The following is a 26,499-nucleotide window of genomic DNA, read 5'->3' on the forward strand; positions in this document are numbered from 1 at the left end:
CATTCGAGGGTTACATTTCCACTTGTGTACTTGATACAAAAGGAAGCCTTAAAGCAATTATTGTTTTGAGCACCGAGAGTGCAGATTGCAAGCTGAGTGTGGAGATTTGAGTTTGGTGAGTGGTGAGTACGATGAAGTGGGGGGGGAGAAGGTGCTCCATTTTTCTACTTTTTTTTTCTACTTGTTTAACCCTCCAGTATTTAATTCCTGCTTCGGTGCAGCAGAAGGAGCTGTTTGGTGAGTACCTGGTAAGCTATTCTACTTATAATAAATAGTCTGTAAAGTTAAAGTATGGCAGGGCAGCTGTGCCGAGTGGACTGTACAGCCTGGCATGTGGGAAGTTGTGGACGCACCATGTGTCCTAGACAAACCCATCTGCAGGAAGTGTCACTGGCTGCAGAAGCTTAAGTTCCGGGTTTTGGAACGTGAGTGACGCTGGAGTCACTTGTGCATCCACAAGGTGGATAGCATGTTTTGGGGAGGAGGTCGCACTGCAGATTAGGAACATGTAGGCAGATAGGGAATGGGTGACCGCCAGCCAGTTTAAGAAGAAAAGGCAGATAGTGCAGATGTCCCCTGATATGATCTCACTCATTAATTGGTTTTCCATTTTGGATACTGGTGAGGGTGATGGTTCCTCACAGGACTGCAGTCAGAGCCAAGTTTGTGGCACCACAGTTGGCTTAGCTGCACAGGAGGGGAGGAAGAGGAATGGAACAGGAGTCGTGATGGGGGATTCGTTAGGGGAACAGACAGGCATTTCTGCAGCAGTAAACGTGACTCCAGGATGGTGTGTTGCCTCCCTGGTGCCAGGGTCAAGGATGTCCCGGAGAGGCTGCAGGACATTCTTCTGGGGAAGGGTGAACAGCTAGAGGTTGTGGTCCACATTGGTACCAGTGACATAGGTAACCAGGGGGATGAACTCCTGAAAGCAGATTTTAGGGAGGTAGGAAGGAGATTAAAAAGCAGAACCTCAAAAGCAGTAATCTCAGGATTACTCCCAGTCCCACATGCAAGTGAGCATAGGAATAGGAGAATTGAGTGATTGAACATGTGGCTGGAGAACTGGTGTAGGAGGGAGGACATCAGATTTCTGAGACATTGGGACTGGTTCCGGGGCAGGTGGGACCTGTACAAGATGGACGGGTTGCATCTTAGGACTAGAACCAATATCCTCGCAGGGAGATTTGCTAGTGCTGCTGGGGAGGGTTTAAACTAAATTGTCAAGGGGGTGGGAACCTGAGACGGAGCTCCGACTGGAGGGAAGCAAAACTGGAAACTTGTCTGGGGTATGAGAACCAGAAGCAAGTATCATAGAGGAGTACCAAGGTGCGCAGAATACTGGGGGAGATAGATAGCACAAGAGTAGGGGATAGTAAGTTATTAGGTGAGGCCAGAGTAAGGGAGAAAGTAATAAAGTCTGAATCAAGGTTAATATGTATGTATGTGAATGCACGGAGTGTGGTTGACAAGACTGGTGAGGTACTGGCGCAGACTGCCATATGGAAATATGATGATGTCGCTATAACTGAGACCTGGCTCAAAGGTGTTAAATATTCCCAGATACAAGGTGTTCAGGAAAGAGAAAAAATGGGGTGGGGTATTGATTAAGGAGAGCATTGCAGTGCTGGAGAAAGGATATTCCAGAGAGGTTGAGGACAGAATCAATTTGGCTAGAGTAAAGGAACAAAAAGGGTGCAGTTACATTGCTCGGTTTTGTCTATAGGCCACCAGCCAGTGGGAAGGACGTGGAGAAACAAATTTGCAAAGAAATTACCGTGAGTTGCAAAAATTATAGGGGAGTTATAATGGGGGACTTTAATTATCCAAACATAGACTGGGGTAATAGTATAAAGGGCAGTGAAGAGCAAGAGTCCCTAGAGTGTGTTCAGGAAAATTTTCTGCAGTAGTATGTTGCTAGTCTGAGAAAGGAGGCACTGCGAGAGCTGGTTCTTGGGAATGAGATGGGCCATGTGGATTAAGTATCAGGAGGAGAACATTTAGGGGATAGTGATCATTGTATCGTAAGGTTTAGGCTGACTATGGAAAAGACCAAACAAAGAGAAATCCAGGGTAAGAATAATTAACTGAGGTAAAGCTAACTTCAATGGGGTAAGAATGGAGCTGGGGTGGATAAATTGGAGACAAAAGCTGGCAGGAAAACTGGTAGATGGGCGACCTTCAAAGAAGAGATAGTTTGGGCACAGTCAAGGTATGTTCCCTCGAAGGGGAAAAGTAGGACAAACAAATCCAGAGCTCCCTGGATGACAAAAGAGATGGAGATTAAGATAAAGAAGAAAAAGTGTGCTTATGACAGACGCCCAGGTAGAAAATACTGTTGAGAACCTGGCTGAATATAGAAGGTCCAGAGGGGAAGTGAAAAAGCAAATAAGAGAAGCAAAGAGAGAGCATGAAGAGACGGGCAGCTAGCATTAAATTAAATCCCAAAGTTTTCTATAAACATATAAATGGTAAAAGGAGGAGTGGGGCCGATTATGGACCATAAAGGGGATTTATATATGGAGGCAGAGGGCATAGCTGAGGTATTAAATGAATACTTTGCATCTATCTTTGCCTGGGTTGCCCAGGCTTCTTCCTTGGTAATGTTGAAAGAGGAAGTAAGTCAGACACCAGAGGGGTTTAAAATTGATAGAGGAAGAATTCGGCTGTCTGTACTTAAAGTGGCTAAAGCACCAGGACCAGATGAGATGCATCCAAGGATACTGAGGGAAGTGAGGATGGAAATTGCAGAGGCACTGGCCATAATTTTTCAGTCTCTCTTAGACTTGGGGTGGTGCCAGAGGACTGGAGAATTGCAAATGTTACACCCTTGTTCAAAAAAAGTTGTAAAGATGAGCCCAGCAACTACAGGCCAGTCAGCTTAACTTCGGTGGTAAGAAAACTTAATAGAAAAAATAATTCAGGACAAAATCAATAGTCACATGGACACATGCGAGTTAATTAAGGAAAGCCAGCATTGATTTCGTAAGGGAAAATCATGTTTAACTTGCTGGAGTTTTTTGAGGAGGTCACAGAGAGGGTTGATGAGGGCAGTGCTGTTGATGTGGTGTACATGGACTTGCAAAAGGCATTTGATACAGTGCCACACAACAGACTTGTGAGCAAAATTGTAGCTCATGGAATGAAAGGGACAGTAGCAACATGGGTATGAAACTGGCTGAGTAACTGGGAACAAAGAGTAGTTAATGGATGTTTTTCGGGCTGGAGGGAGGTTTTTAGTGGAGTCCCCCAGGGATCAGTGTTGGGACCCTTGCTTTTTCTGATATATATATTAATGACCCAGACCTTGGTGTACAGGGTGCAATTTCAAACTTTGCAGATGATACAAAACTTGGAAGCATTGTGAACTATGTGGAGGATAGTATAGAACAAAGAACAGTACAGCACAGGAACAGGCCATTCGGCCCTCCAAGCCTGCGCCGATCTTGATGCCTGCCTAAACTAAAACCTGCACTTCCGGGGACACTATCCCTTTATTCCCTTCCTATTCATGTATTTATCAAGATGCCTCTTAAACGTCTCTATGGTACCTGCTTCCACCACCTCCCTGGCAGCAAGTTCCAGGCACTCAACACCCTCTGTGTAAAGAACTTGCCTCGCACATCCCCTCTAAACTTTGCCCCTCTCACCTTAAACCTATGTCCCCTAGTAACTGACTCTTCCACCCTGGGAAAAAGCTTCTGACTATCCACTCTGTCCACGCCGCTCATAACTTTGTAAACCTCTATCATGTCGCTCCTCCACCTCCGTCGTTCCAGTGAAAACAATCTGAGTTTATCCAACCTCTCCTCATAGCTAATGCCCTCCAGACCAGGCAACATCCTGGTAAACCTCTTCTGTACCCTCTCCAAAGCCTCCACGTCCTTCTGGTAGTGTGGTGACCAGAATTGCATGCAATATTCTAAGTGTGGCCTAACTAAAGTTCTGTCCAGCTGCAGCATGACTTGCCAATTTTTATACTCTATGCCCCGACCGATGAAGGCAAGCATGCCGTATGCCTTCTTGACTACCTTATCCACCTACGTTGCCACTTTCAGTGACCTGTGGACCTGTACGCCCAGATCTCTCTGCCTGTCAATACTCCTAAGGGTTTTACTTTATACTTCCCACCTGCATTAGACCTTCCAAAATGCATAACCTCACATTTGTCCGGATTAAACTCCATCTGCCATTTCTCCGCCCAAGTCTCCAACCGATCTATATTCTGCTGTATCCTCTGACAATCCTCATCACTATCCGCAACTCCACCAACCTTTGTGTCGTCCGCAAACTTACTAATCAGACCAGCTACATTTTCCTCCAAATAATTTATATATACTACAAACAGCAAAGGTCCCAGCACTGATCCCTGGGAACACCACGGAACAGCCCTCCATTCAGAAAAGCACCCTTCCACTGCTACCCTCTGTCTTCTATGACCGAGCCAGTTCTGTATCCATCTTGCCAGCTCACCTCTGATCCCGTGTGACTTCACCTTTTGTACCAGTCTGCCATGAGGGACCTTGTCAAAGGCTTTACTGTGGTCCATGTAGATAACATCCACTGCCCTTCCTTCATCAATCATCTTTGTCACTTCCTCAAAAAACTCAATCAAATTAGTGAGACACGACCTCCCCTTCACAAAACCATGCTGCCTCTCGCTAATAAGTTCGTTTGTTTCCAAATGGGAGTAAATCCTGTCCCGAAGAATCCTCTCTAATAGTTTCCCTACCACTGACGTAAGGCTCACTGGCCTATAATTTCCTGGATTATCCTTGCTACCCTTCTTAAACAAAGGAACAACATTGGCTATTCTCCAGTCCTCTGGGACCTCACCTGTAGCCACTGAGGATGCAAAGATTTCTGTCAAGGCCCCAGCAATTTCTTCCCTTGCCTCCCTCAGTATTCTGGGGTAGATTCCATCAGGCCCTGGGGACTTATCTACCTTAATGCTTTGCAAGACACCCAACACCACCACCTCTTTGATAATGAGATGACTGAGACTATCTACACTCCCTTCCCTAGGCTCATCATCCACCAAGTCCTTCTCTTTGGTAAATACTGATGCAAAGTACTCATTTAGTACCTCGCCCATTTCCTCTGGCTCCACACGCAGATTCCCTTCTCTGTCCTTGAGTGGGCCAACCCTTTCCCTGGTTACCCTCTTGCTGTTTATATACGTATAAAAAGCCTTGGGATTTTCCTTAATCCTGTTTGCCAATGACTTCTCATAACCCCTTTTAGCCCTCCTGACTCCTTGCTTAAGTTCCTTCCTACTGTCTTTATATTCCTCAAGGGATTCGTCTGTTCCTAGCCTTCCAGCCCTTATGAATGCTTCCTTTTTCTTTTTGACCGGGCTCACAATATCCCGCGTTATCCAAGGTTCCCGAAACGTGCCAAACTTCTTATTCTTCCTCACAGGAACGTGCTGGTCCTGGATTCTAATCAGCTGACGTTTGAAAGACTCCCACATGTCAGATGTTGATTTACCCTCAAACAGCCGCCCCCAATCTAAATTCTTCAGTACCTGCCTAATATTATAATTAGCCTTCCCCCAATTTAGCACCTTCACCCGAGGACTACTCTTATCCTTATCCACTAGTACCTTAAAACTTATGGAATTATGGTCACTGCTCCCAAAATGCTCCCCTACTGAAACTTCGACCACCTGGCTGGGCTCATTCCCCAATACCAGGTCCAGTACAGCCCCATCCCTAGTTGGACTATCTATATATTGTTTCAAGAAGCCCTCCTAGATGTTCCTTACAAATACTGCCCCATCCAAGCCCATAGCACTAAGTGAGTCCCAGTCAATATCGGGGAATTTAAAATCACCCACCCTGTACAACCCTGTTACCTTTACATCTTTCCAAAATCTGCTTACATATCTGCTCCTCTACCTCCCGCTGGCTGTTGGGAGGCCTGTAGTAAACCCCCAACATCGTGACTGCACCCTTCCTATTCCTGAGCTCCACCCATATTGCCTCGCTGCACGACTCCTCCAAGGTGTCCTCCCACAGTACAGCTGTGATATTCTCCTTAACAAGTAATGCAACACCACCACCCCTTTTTACAACCCCCTCTATCCCGCCTGAAGCTTCTAAATCCTGGAACATTTAGCTGCCAATCCTGTCCTTCCCTCAACCAAGTCTGTGTAATAGCAACAACATCATAGTACCAACTTCATAGTATAGAACTTCAAAAGGACATAGACCAGTTGGTGGAATGGGCAGACAGGTGACAGTTGAAGTTCAATGCAGAGAAATGTGAAGGGATTCATTTTGGTAGGAAGAACATGGAGAGACAATATGGAATAAAGGGTACAATTCTAAATGGCGTGCAGGAGTGGTGGGACCTAAGTGTATATGTGCATAAGTCATTGAAAGTGGCAGGGCAGGTTGAGAGAGCAGTTAATAAAGCATACATTATCCTGGGCTGTATTAATAAGGGCATAGCGTAAAAGAGCAAGGAAGTTGAACTTGTATAAGACACTAGTTCGGCCTCAGCTGGAATATTGTGTCCAGTTCTGGGCGCCACACTTGAAATACGTGAGGGCATTGGAGAGAGTACAGAAAAGATTCACGAGAATGGTTCCAGGGATGAGGAATTTCAGTTGTGAAGATAGGTTGGAGGAATTAGGACTGTTTTCCTTGGAGCAGAGAAGGCTGAGCGGTGATTTGAGAGAGGTATTCAAAATCATGAAGGGTCTGGACAGAATAGATAGGCAGAAACTGTTCCCACTTGTGAAAGGATCGAGAACAAGAGGGCACAGATTTAAAGTATTTGCTGAGAGAAGCAAAAGTGACCTGAGGAAAAACTTTTTCACGCAGCGAGTGGTTAAGTTCTGGAATGCACTGCCTGTGAACGTGGTGGAGGCAGGTTCAATTGAAGCATTCAAAAGAGAATTAGACAGTTATTTGACAAGGAAGAATATGCAGAGTTATGGGTAGAAGGCAGTGGAATGAAACTGGGGCGTTGCTCTTTCAGAGAGCTGGTGCAGACATGATGGGCCGAATGGCAGCCTCCTGTGCCGTAATGATTCTGAGATACGCCACTCTAGAATGAAACCGGAGCTACAAATGCATAGTTTGCAGCTGTCTTCATGTACATGTTAATGTACGTATCATTATCCTTTGTTTCGTATCTGTAGCTTTTGGCTCTATCATTGTCAGGAGCTAATGATGGTTTGAAGTTAAGGCTATTTTGCTCAAAAGAGAAATGAAGAAATGGTTAGGTTGAACTAAAGCATTGAATTTTGACTGGGTTTGAATTCAAGCCAAGAATGGTAACCAGTTATTTCCTTTGTGTATTTGTGTGCAGTAAGTTTGAGTTATCTTAATTCAATTCATATTTGGTGTGAAATAAAACAATCTGTTTTAGTAGTCATACTTATCAGTTATACAAATACCTAGTGTGGGAATTTAAAGTATTTTACAGTAAGAGGGAGGGCACTGTTTGGAGGTTTTGGTTGGGATAGCGCAGAGCAGAGATTCCCAAACTACTTTTGCCAAGTTTTTTTAGGGTCATATCCCATGCATGCCTCCCTCTTTTTAAGAAATAGTATTTTTGTAAATATAGCTGGTAATAGCTATATTTCAAAAGTTTTGTAATTTCAGATGTTTTGATTCTGCCTCCTTAAACGTTTTTGGATTTTAATATGTCCAATCATGTTATGATTCACTATGCAAAATGCCTTGTATCTATTTCTGCTTCACTGGCCTATGGAAATCTTGCTTCAAGTGAAGTAATACGAGGAAAGCTGGAACAGTGCTGAGGATAGAATGGTTCACTGTCCAACTTGCGCTTCCTGCAATCCCCCTCTCTTCCACCCGCCCCCCCCCACTTTTTAGTTTTGGAACTACTTTACATTTTACATTGCTGTCACAGATTTTTAGATGCTAACCTTGTGTGTAATCCTTCAAACTTGTCTTGCTTTCAACACCTAACACCTAGACCTCTTCAAAAAAAAAGTCAAGGCTACAAAGTATGCTGTTTTTTAAATTTGATTTTGTTTCATTAGTGCTGCCATTCTACAGTGCCCGATCTCCTTGATTGTAAACTTGCTGTCTAATTCAAAGCTTAGTATTTTGTTTGAGCCATCATCTCTATTGTGGCAAAATAACATCTTTGATTTTGAGATTCTGGCTAAGTAAAGCACAACCAAAAAAGGTTCACCATTATAGAGATTGAATCTATGTGCATTTTACTACTGGGAATCATATTGTACGATTTTCATTACATACCTAATGTCTACATTTATTGCATTATTGTAATTCATTGTCTAAACAAGTTAACTTAGGTGCTGCAAGGATAATTCAGTGTTTGAATTGCATGCTGACAAAATGTTTAGTGAGGGGTGGATGAAGAAAAAATTCATTTGTTGTCTTAGTTTTTTATCTTATTCCTAACTGTTTAAGTCTTTACTTTTTAAAGTTCTAGTGTATATATAATTGGGATAAGGAGAATAGACTAAAGATTTTAGCTGGCAGAATAGTTTTGTGTGTGCCTCTGTGCATGTGTGGAAACTTGTATCTGCAAGTAGTAGTAATTATAGCAGAGCCTTTGTATTTTCCCATTCTTGGATATAGTGCAATCCATAGGCACTTATGTTTTCCCCCTTTTATTTCCTTTCATCATTAAGGTACCTTTGGTATCTTCCACAAATGAACCATACACACCATCTCAGCCTATGTACCAGCCTTCCCATGTGTCAGAGCAGCGAAACCAGAAAGAATCTATGGAATCTATTCAGGTAACTGCAACATGAGTACACCAAAATTGTACAGAAAAGCTAGATGTCCTCATTACCTCCATTTTACTTTTTAAAAAAGATAGCCACTGTTTCAAAGTACACAATAATGTAGCGACATTATGGACCATCCAGCTCCAATTGCTTAACTAGTAAGCATGATGAAATGCCTGTCATTTCCCCCCCTTCCCCCCCCCCCCCCCCACCTCCCCCCTAAAAAGTTCTATTTCAATTGCCCTTGCAAGGTGCCGTAATAGTGTTTTAAAAAATTCTGTCTTTTACTAAAGGATTCATTCACTCGTTTTTATAGAATTAATTTGTTAATGTGTTTGGCTTGATTCAGTTCTATTCAAGCATCAGAAATTTTTTAGCCCAGGCATATTATGTTAGGAGTTGCTATCAGTTGGTAAATTCAAGGATTTGATTTCTCTGAATTCCAAATAGTCTTCAGAACTAGAAGTGTAGTTGTGTATGGATTTGAGCCAAGGTGTTCAGTGATATAGTAGTTAAAAGGGAGCTTTGTAAAACTATCTCTTCTGCATCTTCTCAACTCCCAAAAAATCATGACGATCTTTTTTAGTGTGGCTTTGTAACAGAGGAGCGTGCACATCTAGTAGGAATGTCTATTTCCAAACGCAACTGATTCTGGGAATAGCACAAAGAACTAACAGGAAATTCTTCGCTATGGCTGCATTTTACTGGCACCTGTACAGAACTGTGCTAAGGTTGAATATGCCCTTTCGAAGCATTTAATAGTTGCCTGTTAGTGGTTTGGTAGCTTTATTAACTTTTTTCTTGCATTTGGTCTTCAAACTTCTGTATCTCCATAGACTACAATGTCGCTGAGCTCTGAACAGCCCCCAGCATCAACAGCACTTCCCGTTGTTTCCCAGTCACAAGCTTTCAAGGCTGCTCCGAGCAAACCCCTCCACAGCAGTGGCATAAATGTGAATGCTGCTCCATTCCAGTCAATGCAAACGGTAAGATAGCCTTCATTTTGACTGCTATTAGCTAAATCAAACCTAGATTAAGTTTGACCAAAAATAGAGCATTTGCCGATAGTGTTATAGAATAAAATAATTCTGTATACCATCTTCGTGCATTTAAACTTGATTCCTTCTCTAGTTTCTCTCCTATCTCCCCTCGTGCCCTCTCCGAGCTCATTTTTTCCGTGAGATCTACCTCCTGATCTGTTCCCAATAAAATACTGACCACCCAACTTTCTTTCCTGGTTCCCGTGTTAGCTGATATTGTTAACGATTCTCCTCATGTTCTGCGTGTCTCCTTTAAAATCTGCAATCACCCTTCTCAAAAAACCAACCCTCAACCCCTCTAACTTTGTAAACTGCCACCCTATCGCCAATGAAGGCAAATTACTGCAGATGCTGGAAATCTGAAATAAAAACTAAGTGTTGGCAATATTTAGCAGTTCTGATGAAAGGTCACAGACCTGAAACGTTTAACTCTTTCTGTCTCCACTGATGCTGCCAGATATGCTGAGTATTTCCAGCACTTTGTTTTCTTACTCCATCTCCAACTTCCCTTTCCTCTCAAGTCCTGGAATGTGTTGTTGCTTCCCAACTTTGTGCTCAAGTTTGAATCCCTCCAATCAGGTTTCGGTTCCTGCCACAGCACTGAAACGGCTCTTATTGAAGTCACAAATGACATCCTATGTGACTAACAAAGGCAAACTATCCCACCTTTTCCTTCTCGACCTGTCTGCAGCTATTGACACATTTGATCACCATCCTTCTCCAATGCCCCTCCATCGTCGTCCAGCTGGGTGGGACTGCACTCGGCTGGTTCTATTCTTATCTCTCATTGAGAATCGCCGTCAGTGGCTTCTATTCCCTTTCAGTTACTCTGGCATACCCCATGGATCTAACCTTGGATCCTTCATACTTCTCTATGTGCAGCGCCTCTGCAGTATTATCCAAAAACACATCAGTTTCCACATGTACGCTCTAACTCAGCATCTACTCTCTCAACTTGGCCTCTAAATTGTCAGGCTGCTTATCTGGCATCCAGTACTGGATGAGCAGAAATTTCCTCGAGTTAGCTATTAGGAAGACTGAAGCTGTTATCTTTTGGTCCTTGCCACAAACTTTGCTCCCTCACCACTAATTCCATCCCTCTTCCTGACAGTTGTCTGAGGCTGAACCAGATTGTTGCAACCTTGGTATCCTATTTGCCCCCACGATGAGCTTTCAACCACATATCTGTGCCATTACTAAGACTGCCTATTGCCACTTCTGTAACATTGCCGGTCTCCACTCTTGCCTCAGCTCTTCTGCTGAAACCCTCATCCATGCCTTTGTTACCTCCAGACGTAACTATTCTAACACCCTGCAGGTCCCACATTCTACCCTCTGTAAACATCAGGTTGTCCAAAACTCTGCTGGGTGTGTTCTAACTCATACCAATGCTGTTCACCCTTCACTGCTGTGCTCACTGACCTACACTGGTGTTCCGTTAAACAACGCCTCCGTTTAAAAATTCTCAACCTTCTTTTCAGATCCATCCATGGCCTGGCACCTCCCTACTTCTGTAATCTCCTCCAGACCTACAACTGTTTGAGATATCTTTGCTTCTCTGTTTCCAGCCTCTACTGCTGCCCTCATTGACTGTCCTTGTTATCTCCTCACAAAATTCAATCAAGTTAGTCAAAAAGGATCCCATTATTCCATGTGTTTCTAAAAGACACTTTATAATGTGTCTCACAATTTTTTCCAATGATTTTTCCACCACTGAGGTTAGGCTGACTGGCCTGTAATTGCTTGGTCTATTCCTTCCTCCCTTTTTAGTCAATAATACAAAGTTAGCAGTCCTCCAGCATCATGCCTGTAGCCAGAGAGGATTGGAAAATGGTCAGAGCCTCTGCTATTTGTTCCCTTGCCTCTCTTAGCAGCTTGGGATACTTTTCATCTGGGCCTGGTGATTTTATCCACTTTCAAGGATGTTAAGCACCTTAATATTTTCTCTCTCGCTATCCCATCCAATATTTCACATTCTACCTCTTTAACGACAATGTCTGCTTTGTCCTCTTTGTGTCTGTTTTCACAAACTGTTCATTAAAAATTATGCCTGCGCTTCTACACGCAAGTTGGCTTTTTGGTCTCTAATTGGCCCTACTCTTTCCTTAGTTGTCTTCTGGCTTTTTTGTATTTAAAAAAACATCTCTGGATTTTCACTAAAATAAAAGCAAAATACTGTAGATGCTGGAAATCTGAAATAAAAACAAAAAGTGCTGGAAATACTCAGCAGGTTTGGCAGCATCTGTGGAGAGAGAAGCAGAGTTAACGTTTCTGAAAACTTTTTATCTCAGTTAATTTAAGGGTTGCTGAAATCCCCTATTTCTGCCCATTGTTTTTGCACATCTCTGCAATTTGCCTACATATTTACTTTTCTATCTCCCTCTTAACGGTTTGGGGGTCAGTAGTATGCTCTCAGCAGTTTAATTGCCTCTCTTTTATACCTCATTTTAATCCATATGGCCTCATTTGATCCTTTTTTTCCATCTGAAAGCCTTATAACCAGGAATGTTGAGCTGTCATTCCTGCCCTGTTTTAAGGCACATTTCAATGATACACTTCCAAGTGCCTATCTGTGCCCTCAGCTCATCTGCCTTATTCACTAGACTCCTTGCAATGAAGTATATACCACTGATCACTGTTGTCTATTTTCTGCATTCCATTTCCAGCTTTGCTTCTCTCCCTACTGAATATACACTAAGGTTCCCATCTCCCTCCCAAGCTAGTTTAAACTATTCCCAACAGCACTAGCGAATCTCCCCACCACAGTATTGTTCCTGCCCCTGTTTGAGGTGCAACCAGGGTTGAGAAATTTTTGCCAAATGGCGGATTTCTGACATTGGGGTTTGGGAAATCTGCCATTGGCTTTTTTTCTGTCCTTGACTAAGAGACTAGCTTTTTTAAAAAAAACCTATCTCCTGACAACATAGAGCACACGGAGAGCAATTGCCGATGTCATCAGTGCGTCTGAACACCTGCCAGCTTGCCCGTATGAATCAGCGCATGCATGCACTCTCGTGATTATGTAACGGCGTCACCATGTAACGGCGTCACCATGCACCGAGTGGGCAAGCGGCCAACCAGGCGGCTGTTGGGGGTGGGTAGGATGGGGTGTGAAGAGCGGCCAACACATTTGAACTGGCCTGGAAGCTGTGCTGCATACGTTTCTAGTCCGAACTACAACACCTCTCCCTAATTTGGCTATATTGTTGAACAAATTAATAGGTCTCAATTACATTATATGAAAATCAGAAAAATTGTGTAAAATTAGCTTCACTAAATTTGTTTGATTAGCCTGATCCTGTCTATACATGTCCAGCCCTAAATGAGCTGCAATGTATATTAGATGGTATTATGCTACCCTTAGAGATCTGGCAGCTATATTGCGCACAGTTGGTAACAGCACCCGCTGCTTCATTTTATTAAAAGTCTAATAGTACATTATAGAAATAGATTGGGATATTACAGATCATTAACAGTTCTATAATTACATGATTCCTTGTCAAAAAAAATTTCAGTCTCGTCTTTGGCCACTAATTTTCAGACCTTTTAGCCTGTGGCCACTCTCAGCCCGGCTTCAACCCATACAGGTGCCTCTTGCCCCTGAACCAGCCCTGATGTCCCAAGAATCTAAAAACCCTCCCTCCTGCATTGTATCTCCAGTCGCACATTCATCTGCACTGTCCTGCTGCTATATTCCCTAGCGCGTGGCATCTGGAGTAATCCGGAGATTGCTACTTCTTGAGGTCCTTTTTTTAAAAAAAAAAAAAATTTATTCATCAGCTCCCTAAAATCTGCCTGCAGGACCTCGTGCTGCTTTCTACCTGTATCATTGGTACTGATACGGACAGTGATCGCCGGCTGTTCAACCCCCCTCCCCCCCGCCTCCACTCAGAATATACTGCTGTCGCTCAGTGATATCCTTGAACCTGGCACCAGGGAGGCAACATACCATCTTGGAGTCGCATCTGGGGTTGTAGAATCACCTGTCTGTTCCCCTAAGTGTTGAATCTAGAATCAGAGTTATACAGCACAGAAGCAGGCCCTGCGGCCCATCGTCTCCATGCCAGCCATCAAGCACCTATCTATCCTAATCCTATCTTCCAGCACTTGGCCCATAGCCTTGTATGCTATGGTGTTTCAAGTGCTCATCTAAATACTACTTAAATGTTGTGAGGGTTCCTGCTTCTACCATCCCTTCAGGTAATGTGTTCCAGATTCCAACCACCCTCTGGGTAAAAAACTTTTTCCTTAAATCCCCTCTAAACCTCCTGCCCCTTACCTTGAATCTATGCCCCCTGGTTATTGACACCTCCACTAAAGGAAAACGTTTCTTCCTATCTACCCTATCTATGCCCCTCATAATTTTTTTTTATTCATTCATGGGAAGTGGGCGTCACTGGCTATGCCAGCATTTATTGCCCATCCCTAATTGCCCTTGAGAAGGTGGTGGTGAGCTGCCTTCTTGAACCACTGCAGTCCATGTGAATTGACTTCGTAGCGGTTAGGTACAACTGAGTAGCTTGCTAGGCCATTTCAGAGGGCATGTAAGAGTTAACCACATTGCTGTGGGTCTGGAGTCACATGTAGGCCAGACCAGGTAAGGACAGCAGATTTCCTTCCCTAAAGGACATTAGTGAACCAGATGGGTTTTTACAACAAACGACAATGGTTTCATGACCATCATTAGACTAGCTTTTAATTCCAGATTTATTTATTAACTTCAAATTCCACCTTCTGTTGTGGTGGGATTCGAACCATGTCTCCAGATCAATTCTCTGGGTTACTAGTCCAGCACTACGCCACCACCTCCCCTGGTTATTGACCCCTCCGCTAAGTGAAAAAGTTTCTTCCTTTCTACCCTATCAATGCCCCTCATAATTGTGAATTGTGTATACCTGAATCAGGTCCCCCTCCCCCCCCCCCCCCCCCCCTCAGCCTTGTCTGCTCTAAGCAAAACAACCCTAGCCTATCCAGTCTCTCTTCATAACTGAAATGCTGCAGCCCAGGCCAGTCTGGTGAATCTCCTCTGCACCCTCTCCAGTGCAATCATATCCTTCCTATAGTGTGGCGACCATAACTATACACAGTACTCCAGCTGTGGCCTAACTAGCGTTTTATACAGCTCCATCATAACCTCCCTGCTCTTATATTCTATGCTTCGGTTAATCAAGGCAAGTATCCCATATGCCTTCCTAACCACCTTATCTACCTGTGCTGCTGCCTTCAGTGATCAGTACATCAAGGTCCCTCTGACTCTCTGTACTTCCTAGGGTCCTACCACCCATTGTATATTCCCTTGCCTTGTTAGTCCTCCCAAATGCATCACCTCACACTTCTCAGGATTAAATTCCATTTGCCACTGCTCTGCCATTTTTACTGGCCCATTTATATCATCCTGTGATCTAAGGCTTTCTTAGATTCTTCCTCCTCACTATTTACGACACCACCTATTTTTGTGTCATCCCCTGTCACTATTGCTTTCCTGACCCCCCTCCCCCCCCCTCCTCCCCCCATCTCCCTGGACAACTGAGCCACCTATTGTGCTTGTGGCCTTGGCACTGGCTTTATTCAGAACTGATTACTGGTTACAGAGCGAGATGCACTCGGGACTGATCCTCATTGACTGTCTGGCGTTCATTCATTTTCTCTCTCTATTGCACATGCTTAAGCTGCGGGGTGACTACTTGCAGAAATGTGCTATCCACAGAAGACTTTGCAAACGACTAACTTGCTTTGTTTAACTCGCTGCCCTAACTTAGATAAGAAAAGAAAAAGTGGTAATACTCACCAACCAATTACCTACCTGCTTTGCTGTGACTTTGCTCTTCGATTTTTTTTTTTCACCAAATATATGCTGTCAGTGCTCCTCTCCCTGCCATCACTCAAGTCCATGCGCTGGGAAACAAGCAGTTAGCAGCTGGGGTAGGGGAGGAGTGGATAATTTGGCAGCATTTGGAGTGAATCATAGCTGACCAGTTGGTGAGCAGAGTGTCCTACTGAATGAGCAGAATCCAATAGAAATGTAGTATCCAGCAGAGAGAGGTCTTTGGTATCATCACCAGGTGAGAGATGGTTTAGGAGCAGATTTAAACCTGGAAGCATTAAGTTGGCAGAGCAGAGTCACGACAGCTGAGACGTGAACTAGATGGACAAAATCTGGGAAATCAAATGAAACATAAGTAAAAGTACAGAAATGGAATTGAGAGTTGTGTAATGTGCTTTTTTTCCAGTATGAAACTTGTAGATTGGTCCTTAATGTCATTTTAAAGCTTACTTGTTTTTGGCCATTTGTGTTTGTACATTAAAACATGTTGCTATGAATTAATTGGTTGCAAGACCGCAATTCAGCCATTCCTCTTCGATGAATGTTGGAGGAAATAAGGTCTCAAAAACAGTTTCACGCATCTGATTCTGCCCCCATCTTTTGTGGATGGATGTCTTTGAATCACGAGGGCTGGTGCAGACATGATCATCTAGAACCTGGGGATGCGGTGGCGTAGTGGTAATGTCATTGGGCTAGTAATCCAGAGGCCTGGGCTAATGCTGTCGGGGCATAGGTTCAACTCCCACCACAGCAGCTGGGGGAATCTGAATTCAATTAGTAAATCTGGAAGTAAAAGCAAATATAATGGTGACCATGAAACCATTGTTGATTCTTGTAAAAAAAAAAAATTCATCTGGTTCACTAATGTCCTTTAGGGAAGGAAATTTGCTGTTCTTGCCTGGCCTGGCCTACATGTGACTCCAGACCCACAGCAATGTGGTTGACTCTTAAAATGCCCTCTGAAATGGCCTAGCAAGCCACTTAGTTGTATGAAACCGCGACAAAGAAATGAAACCAGCCGAACCATCCGGCATTGACCTGGGCACTGGAAACGACAATGGCAAACCCAGCCTTGTCAACTCTGCAATGTCCTCCTTCCTAACATCTGGGGGCTTGGGAGAGCTGACCCACAGGCTAGTCAAGCAACAGCCTGATGTAGGCATACTCACAGAATCATAGCTTACAGACAATATCCCTGACGCCTCCATCACCAGCCCCAGCAGGACAGACCCACATATGGTGGCGGCACAGTGGTATACGGTCGGGAGGGAGTTGCCCTGGGAGTTCTCAACATTGTCTCTGGATCCCATGACGTCTCATGGCATCAGGTCAAACATGGGCAAGGAAACATACTGCTGATTACTGCCTCTCCAACCCTGGCTGATGAATCAGTGTTTCTCCATGTTGAACACCAATTGGAAAAAGCACTGAGCATAGCAAGGGCACAGAATGTACTATGGGTGGGGGACTTCAATGTCCATCACCAAGAGGGCTCGGTAGCACCACTGCTGGCCGAGTCCTAAAGGATATTGCTGCTAGACTGGGTCTGCGGCAGGTGGTGAGGGAACCAACAAGAGGCGAGAAAACTACTTGACCTCGTCCTCACCAATCTGCCTGTCGCAGATGTATCTGTCCATGACGGTATTGGTAGGAGTGACCACCGCACAGTTCTTGTAGAGACGCAGTCCCATCTTAGCATTGAGGATACCCACCATCATGTTGTGTGGAACTACCACCATGCTAAATGGAATAAATTTCAAACATATCTAGCACCCAAAACTGGGCATCCATGAGGCGCTGTGGGCCATCAGCAGCAGAATTGTATTCAACCACAATCTGCAACCTCATGGTCTGGCACATTCCTCACTCTGTCATTACCATCAAACCAGGGGAGCAACCCTGGTTCAATGATAAGTGCAGGAGGGCATGTTAAGAGCAGCACCAGGCATATCTAAAAATGAGGTGTCAACCTGGTGAAGCTACAACCCAGGGCTACTTGCATGCCAAAGAGCGGAGGCAGCATGCGACAGGGCTAAGCGATCCCTCAACCAACAGATCAGATCTAAGATCTGTCCCAAGATTGGAAACTGCTGTTCCCGCTCAAAGCACCTGACCAATCATAAAGCTGCTGTGCTGAGCGCTTCCGCTCCCTGCAACTGTCAGGTGTGGGGTGGTGGGGGAATGTGGGTTGGCAGAGAGGGTGGGGGGATGTGGGCTGGTGGGGGGATGTGGGCTGGCAGAGAGAGTAGGGGGGATGTGGGCTGGCAGGGTAGAGAGGGTGGGGGGATGTGAGCTGGCAGGGTAGAGAGGGTGGGGGGGATGTGGGCTGGCAGGGCAGAGAGGGAGGGGGGATGTGGGCTGAGCGGGCGGGCCCGCGTGGGTTGCGGGGGCAGAGAGCAGGGGGAGACAGTGTGTCAGAGGGGAAGAAGGGACTGGAACAACACAGAGTGGGGAATACGGGGAGAGCGCGATCAGGATATGTTCTGACAGGTGCACATTGATCTGGAATGCTCCGCATCACGCAAAAAGTGTGCGGGCAATCATTGACTACTTGTGTAAGCAGAAAAATGTTAGGTATCTCACTAGATCAGTGTCTAACATAGTGTTGAGAAAGTAAGTCAATAAATGTAGTCTTCTCATTTAAAGCTTCTTCACAAAAATGCACATTTTTGTTGTATTGATTCATAGTGGGATAAATTTTTAATGCCTTTTTCTTTCTGAAATTGTCTCACCGGCCCCCATCTAAAACAAAAATTGTAATGTGGCCCCCAACATGAAAATGTTGGACAACCCTGCTGTAGAGGTTCCTGGATGACTTTCAGGCCTGTATCAGCCCTCTCCCCACAACAGACATTATGACTTAAATGCCTGTAAGACATTCTTTTTGATCAGATAATGGATGGTTCCTGAATTTGGGATAGCACTTAGCCAGTTGGACTTCCCTCCTAATCATCCTCTATCTCCCAACTTCCAGGAGAGTCTTAAAGCCAACCAATCCATCCAGCCAACCTGAGCAAGGAGAAAAGGTGATCATGTGTACAATACTGGCAAAAGGGAGCAAACTATATGTGATGAGAAGAATGTTGTTCTCTCCCTCTTTCCTTAGCTTGCTATCAATTTGATCCCTGTACTCCTTTAACTGTCTTGCTTTAGCTGTTCTTTATTGCGTGCAATAATTATCTTTGTTAATGAATTTCCAAATCAGTTTGGTGACTCAATCAATTCATAGCTGCAAATTACCATTCTAATTTTGAAACATTTGAGTGGATATTACCTGGCATATTTCTATTTGCAAATTGATCTTAAGTTAGCCACTCTTATTTTGTACAAATGCAATATTTAAATATTAGAATCTAAGTAAATGCCCCAAGTGCTTATTATGAAGGTACAGTTTTACAGGATCCAGTAGAGCTAATTTTCAAATGTTATTTTTCTCTTTTCCCACCCGAACATTTTTTTAAAGGTGTTTAATATGAATGCACCAGTGCCTCCTGCCAGTGACCCTGACGCCCTCAAACAACAGAGTCCCTATCAGCCCAGCTACAGCCAAGGTTTCAGCAGCCAGCCTCAGCATCAGGTCGAGCAGCCTGAGTTGCAGCAGGAAACGCTTACAACTGGTAAGGTAGTCTTCCAAGGAAAGCGCAAGTGTGTGTACTGTTGCTGATTCTTTTTTCTTTCAAATGTATTGAAGTAATTTGTCAATAATTGGACCTGTGCGGCTTTGTTTTTAGGTGTATGAAAAAGATTTCAATTTTGTTAATTCTGGATTGGGGAGAATATGGATAGTCATGCTGAATTCGTGGCTTTGTTACCTCTAGACTTGCCTGTTCCAATGTACTCCTGGCTGGTCTCCCACATTACACCCTCCGTAAACTTGAGGTCATCCAAAACTACTGCCTGTGTCTTAATGCACACCAAATCCTGTTCACCTATCACCCCTATGCTAGCTGTCCTGCATTGGCTCCTGGTCAAGTAACGTCTTGATTTAAAAATTCCCATCCTTGTTTTTCAAATCCCTCCATGGTTTCCTCCTCCCTATCTCTCTAATCCCCTCCTGCCCTCAGTCCTCTGAGACATCTGCACTCATTTACTTTTGGCCTTTTGGGCATCCCTGATCTTAATCGCTCCACTGTTCCTGACTGTGCCTTCAGTTGCCTAGGCTCTAAGCTCTGGAATTCTCTCCCTACACTTCTCCGACACTCTACCTCACTTTCCTCCTTTGACACTCATTAAAACCTCCTTCTTTCGTCTGGCCTAATATCTCCTTATGTGGCTCGATGCCATATTTTATGTCGTCATGCTTCCGTGAAGCACCTTGAGGTGTTTTATTATGTTAAAGGTGCTATATAAATATAAGGTGTTTGCACCTTTAGTACGGTTAAATTGAATACATTTTAATGTGACTGGGTTTATTTGCCAAGCTTTATACTTAGTTTGCCAGTCATGCATTTTCAGAGAATTCTATTTTTACTCATAGTTTAATCAAAGTCCTACTTTGCACCTCGGAAAGGCTGTACTGTAGAAGCTCAATGCCAAATTGAGGTGTGTGCCATGATCACAATTTCACCTTAATTGTCTTCTGGAAACTTCTGGATCAGGCTTCGTAATTTGCAAAGACTCCATGTTGCTCTTTCTGATTAATGCTGATGGAAACTGTGTCCAAGTAATGATGCTCCTGGGAAGTATGGCCATTTGTTCTTGTCACAAAAATTTATGTTTTGAAGTTATCAGAAATGCGTCAACTGTGGGTTTTTGCAAGTTCTCAAACAACTATTTTTCTATCCCATGACTCAGCTAGGAGGGTCTATGAACAGCACACTTTGGTGATGCATTTATCTAATCTTGCACAGACAGTTCTGAAGCCTCATTTGTCTTTTTGATGAAAGTTGCATATACATTTCAATTTCTCAGGAAATTGATCAAATTTTATTTTCTACTTGATGTTTGTTCCATTGCAAGAAGGTATCAATAAACGTGCAAGAGTTTAGCTTTTCAGGTTAGCTTGTTCTATCTGGACAGTTTGATTTAGGAACATGAATTAAATAAAATCATTTATAAACTCAAGTGTAGGAATGCTATTACAGTAAATTCCCTTGTCAAAACACATCAGAGAAAATGTAGCTCCCTTTACTCGTGTCTGTTTTTTGGCTCAACGAATGGAAGGCTTTGGGCCATTTGTAAGGCAGGGTCTCTGAATCATGTATGGCTTTAGTAATGACTAACTGCTAAGGACTAAAACACTAGTTAAACTGCAGATGGAGTACTGCATCACAGGAAGGATGTGATCGCAATAGAGAGGGTTCAGAGGGGATTTACAAGGATGTTGCTATGAATGGAGAATTTTAGCTGAGGAAAGGTTGGATAGGCTGGGGCTGTTTTCTTTGGAATGCAGGAGGCTGAAGGGAGATTTTACAGAGGTGTATAAAATTGAGGGGCTTAGATAGTGTATAGAAAGGATCTATTGCCATTGGCAGAGAGGTCAATAACCAAAAGGGATAGATTCAAAGTAATTGGTCGAAGGATTAGAGGGGAGTTGAGATTTTTTTCACCCAGAAGGCAGTGTGTGTCTGGAACTCACTGCCTGAAAGGCTAGTAGAGGCAGAAACCATCATTACACTTAAAAAGTACTTGGATATACACTTGAAGAGCAGTAACCTACAGGACTACAGACCCAAGAGCTGGAAAGTGGGATTAGGCAGGATAACTTTTTTTGGCCACACAGATGCGATGGGCTAAATGGCCACCTTCTGTGCTGTGAATTTTGTTTCTGTGACCTCCTTTGCTGTATTAAATCTGGTGGGATAATGCATCCTTTCGAGTTGCGCTATGATTTGTTCTACTTCGTACTGTGAGATGAATGAAGAGAGGATAAAAATGCTGGAAATTGGAAACAAAAGCAGAAAATACCAGAAATGTACTGAGGGTCAGGCTACAAAGTGTTAAAAAAAAAAAAAAAGGTTGATATTTCCAGTGCAACTTTTGTCAGCAGTAAAAGAGGAAGAATGTTGGAGTATGTGCTTTAGATGTGGCCATCCCCATTTGTTTGGAGGAAGTATAGACAGCACAAACAAAACGTTCTCTGTCTACCCTCCTTTCTTATGATCTGGCACTGTTCTTTTTTTGTACTGTGCTACACAAGAACAGCAACATATGTTTATATAGCACCTTTAACGTAATAAAATGTCCCAAGGTGCTTCACAGGAGAATTATGAAGCAAAATTTGGCACCAAGCCACATAAGATGTTGGAATAAATGTTTGGTCAGAGAGCTGTGTTTTAAGAAGCTTCTTGGAGGAAAGAGCGGTTTCGGGAGGGAATTTCAGAGTTTGTGGCCAAGGCAGCTGAAGGCATGGCTACTAATGATTGGGCAATTAAAATCTGGGTGCCAAAGCAACCAGTACTAGAGTAGTACAGCTATCCTGGAGGTTTGTGGGCTGGTGGAGATTATGGAGATTACAGAGATAGGGAGGGGCGAGGCCATGGAGGGGTTTGGAAACAAGGATGATAATTTTAAAATTGAGGCATTGCTTAACAGGGAGTCAATGTAAGTCAGCAAGCACAGGGGTTATAGGCAAATGGGACGTGGTGCAAGTAAGGACACAGGCAGTAGAGTTTTGGATAACCTCAGGTTTATGGAGGGTAGAATGTAGGAGGCTGGTCACGTGCCTTGGCGTAGTCAGTCTAGAGGTGAAAAAAGCATGGATGAGGATTTCAGCAGCAGATGAGCTGAGGGCGGGGTGAAGTCGGGCGATGTTAGAGGTGGAACTAGGCGGTGGTTCAGCCTCAGTTTCCAGGGAGAAGGATGGAATCAGTAGCTCGGGAACAGAAGTAGGGGGGACTGAAGACAATGGCTTTGGTCTTCCCAATATTTAATTGGAGGATATTTCTGCTCATTCACTACTGGATGTTGGTAAGCAGTCTGATAACTTGGCAACAGTGGAGGAGTCGAGAGAGGTTGCTGGTGAGGTAGAGCTGGGTGTCATTAGTGTGTGTGTGGAAACTAATGCTGTGTTTTCAGATGGTGTCCCGCTGAGGGGCAGCATGTAGATGAGAAACAAGGGCGCAAAGGATAGATCCTTGTGGGTAGATAGATGTAAGGATGCAGGAGCGAGAAGAGAAGCAGGTGATTCTCTGACTATGATTAGATAGATGAGAATGGAGCCAATTGATTGCAGTCCCACCCAGCTGGGTGGCAGTGGAGGTGTTGGAGGAGAATGGTGTCAACTGTGTCAAAGGCTGCAGACAGGTGGAGAAGGACAAGGAGGGATAGTTCACCTTTGTCAGTCACATATTATTTGTGACTGTAAGAGCTGTTACTGTACTGTGGCAGAGGATGAGACCTGATTGAAAGGATTCGAACATGGAGTTCCAGAAAAGATGTGCATAAATTTGGCACGTTCGAGGACTTTGGAGACAAAAGGCAGGTTGGAGATGAGGTGGTAGTTTGCAACGACTGTGGGATCAAGGGTTTTGAGAAAAGGTGGTGACGACAGTTTTGAAGGAGAGAAGGACAGAACCTGGGAGGAGAGAGAGCTGTTAACAATATCAGGGTCAGGGAGGAAGTTAGGTGGTCAGCGTAATGGGAATAGGGTCAGGAGACCAGGAGGTGGTCTCGTGGATAAGATGAACTTGAAGACGGCATGAGGAGGAGATAGGAGAGACACTTGAGAAATATGCAAGTTCAGGGATAGGGCAGGGTGTGGGGGGAAACCTTGGAGGAAGTTTGGCTTGGTTGGTTTGGGGATGGGAGGGTAGTGGCAGAGGCAGCTGATCGGATGGTCTCAGTCTTGGTGACAAAGAAGTCCTGGAGCTCCTTGCATTTATTAATGGAGAGGAAAGGGGTTTAAAAACACAGTTTGCAGGAGAGAAAAGAAGCCATGCGTTAGCTTTGCATTCCAGGATGAGCCTGGAATGGTGAGCAGTTTTAACAGATGAGTGCAGGACCTGACTTTGTGGTCCAGCCAGATCTGACACTGAATGGCCAAACCATTTGTCTGCTATATCCATTCAAGTCTGTGAACCTTGCACTTAAGGGCTTACATAGAAAACTGATAAGCATATAACAAGTAAGAAATCAAAGATGTTTGGGTTCACTTTGAAACTGAAAGCCATCTTGTACTTCAGAGTAAAGGAATAGCAGAGAAAAATGAATTTGGAATTGTAGGAGTACCTGAGGAGACTGTGCAGTATAACTGTACAAAGGTAATGTGAGTGTTGTATACAAGATTTTTTTCTGAAGGTGTTTGATCGGTGCTACGGAAGGTTTGTGGAAATTAGGGCACATGGCATTCAAGATGAATGGACCAAATAAGAAAATAGCTGCATAAATGGCTGTTTTCTGGATTACTGGGATGTGGGTAGTGGTTTCATTGGATGTATGCCTGGACCCCTCATTTTCCATTTTTAGATATAAATAATTTGAGCATAAGCAGAAGAGGAATGACATGTTTACCATGGCCATGCTAAAGTGCAACACAGATTTCAGGTTACTGCAAGGGACGTAGATGTGCTGGTGGAGCATGCAGCGGGTTAGCGGATAGTTCAATGCAGAGAAACGTGAAGGGCATTTTGAGTGACAAAAAAAAATCACTTAGATTTATCAAGTGCCCAGTGACCTCGGGACATGACCATGCACTTTACAATCCATGGATTACTTTTGAGCTGCAGTCCTGTTGAAGCAAGAAAGCACAAACAGCAAATGAGTGATTCACCTAATGTTTTTGCTGGCTTTTGCAGGAGGAATGTTCATGAGTAGTATCTCTGACATTGCAGCATGTCCTTGTAAGTTCACCAAGCAGATAATGTAAGCTCAGACAAGTCCATCATAGGGTGGCAACCTACCGAAGCGTGAGAAGTAGTATACCTAAAAAAAATTAAAGCTAACAAAAAGACTTTGGGTAGAAATTTATCTTGAGCCACTAACCATATTCAGTTCCATTGAAGGCAAAGAAGCTGAATATCAAACTGGTCATATAACAGGCAGCTGATATGCTGCCCACTTTAAACTACCACCCAAAACAAATTTCTACTCCTATGGATGCATTTAGAAAAAGCCACAAATGCAAATGGCGCATTAAATATAAATTCTTAAGACTTTGATTTATTTATACAAAAGTGTCTGAAGATGCTTCACGAGCATAGTCGGACAAAGGAGAAGCCTTTGGGACAGATGAATAACTTGGTCAATGAAATAGCTTTCAATTAACAACAAAGGAAGAGTGGTAGAGAGGTTTAGGGAATAGCAGAACTTGGGGCCTCGATAGTTGAAGGCACGGCTCCCAGTGGTGGGGCAAAGGAAGTTGAGGATATGCAAGACCTGGGTTAGGCCGCACTTGGAGTTTGTTTTTAATTCTGGACATCCTATTATAAGAAAACTTGGGACATAGAATGAGTACAGCAAAGATTCACTGGAATGGTAACAGGAATAGTTGGTTTATAATTATTAAAAAAGGCCCCAAGTGGGTGCTCTTGCCTCCCTTTGTTCTTGACTCAGCATGTGCTCTCAGGACAGACACTCAATGCCCCAGTGAACAGGATAATTTTGCACACCCAGCTTAAGCCCTGTTTATTCTGATTGTTGATAACCAGTCGATGTGTGCTGTAGTCTGTTCTCATGATGGAGGATAAGCATTGAGTAGTGGTGGGTAAAGAAGCTGATCAGCAAAAGAAAGGGACTTTTCAACTGACTCATTCAGGGATAGTAGATGAGTTGTCTACCGCAGCAGTCCCAAAAGTGCTCAACAATGCCCGAGATCGTGGGTAAAATTGGTCTTCAGCGGTAATGCAGACAGGGCAACAGCAAATAACCAGCGTGTTTTCACCCCACCCGATTTTCTTTTCCAGTGGAGTCAATGGAAGAGAAAATTGGAGAGGTTGTAAAATGGTCCATTGATTTAATATTGTTGTAGACTAATCTCACCTCCTTCCTCCAACCCCCCCCCCCCCCCACAATATTTTCAGAGCAGCAATTAAAAGAGAGGGCAGAAATCAAAGGAACAGAAAAGGAGATGGGAGTTTCATGTGGAATAATTTCCAGTTTGTGGGGCTTTCAATGTCACTTCTTGCACAAGCATTAGAACCCCTGTGTACACAAACGGTTTGGGTCCTCTAACGTCACTTCAGCGGATGGCTTGTATCCTGACCAACATACTAAGGAAGAAATATTCCTCCTTACTCCAGTGGCTTTGATAAATGGGCTGGATTTGTTCTGATGTCAGTGAGCAGAAAATGGTGTAGTTCCTCTGTTGTCATAATGGCCAAAGACAATTTGTCCCTCATACTTACTGGGGCGTGCTTTCAGTGGGAGACCTGGAAGTATGGGTTTCCCTGTTGCAGTCGGGACTAGATTGAAATTCCACCCCCCCCCCCCCCCCGGCCACTCCCCTGTGGTTTCAGGGTGAGGAACAGGTAGGTTTACTCGTGGGGCGGGTGGAACATGGTTAGGAGTTGGTGTTCAGGGAGGATGACGGATTGCGCGTTGTTTGGGTAGTGTGATCTTTAATTTATTTTTACAGGGCAGCTTTTTGGGCCTGAAGGAGCAATCCTGTTGGTCTTAACCCACTATCAGTGCCGGAAAGGCACTGATCTAGCCCTCCTTGCCTCTTTTTACCTGCCAGATTTCCTGAGGCCACGGAAACCCGGTCGCCATGAGTTTAAAAATAGAACTCTTGCTAAATTGGAGGCATGCAGGCTCCTTAAAAGGTCCTTGTCCCATCTTTGGATCCGGCCACTTTTGGTTTTAACAAGGAGGCTTGGGTTCGGTTTTGAAATTTCAAAAATTTTAACTTCCCACCCATCCCAAACCCATACATTTTGGGGAGTTAAAATTACAGCCTTCAGTTTCAGAATTTGCTACAGCAAAGACTCAACAATTTTTAAATTTGAGTATTGCTG

The 26,499-nt window shown here is 43.9% G+C and overlaps 1 protein-coding gene across 5 annotated transcripts in view; it reads left to right on the top strand.

Moving 5' to 3' along the window:
- The window catches only part of caprin1b (cell cycle associated protein 1b), a 185,878-nt gene that overhangs the window by 122,541 nt on the left and 36,838 nt on the right, over positions 1–26,499 (top strand). For 3 of the 5 annotated variants that reach the window (XM_068046422.1, XM_068046423.1, XM_068046427.1), the window contains exons 12-14: positions 8,642–8,752; positions 9,580–9,729; positions 19,071–19,224. In XM_068046422.1, coding sequence (XP_067902523.1) covers positions 8,642–8,752; positions 9,580–9,729; positions 19,071–19,224 — 415 coding nt within the window. The remainder of the gene's footprint in view (positions 1–8,641; positions 8,753–9,579; positions 9,730–19,070; positions 19,225–26,499) is intronic. The other 2 variants (XM_068046425.1, XM_068046426.1) reach the window with 2 other exon arrangements.

This window comes from Heterodontus francisci, chromosome 14 (assembly GCF_036365525.1).
Source record: "Heterodontus francisci isolate sHetFra1 chromosome 14, sHetFra1.hap1, whole genome shotgun sequence".
Classification (NCBI taxonomy): Eukaryota; Metazoa; Chordata; class Chondrichthyes; order Heterodontiformes; family Heterodontidae; genus Heterodontus; species Heterodontus francisci.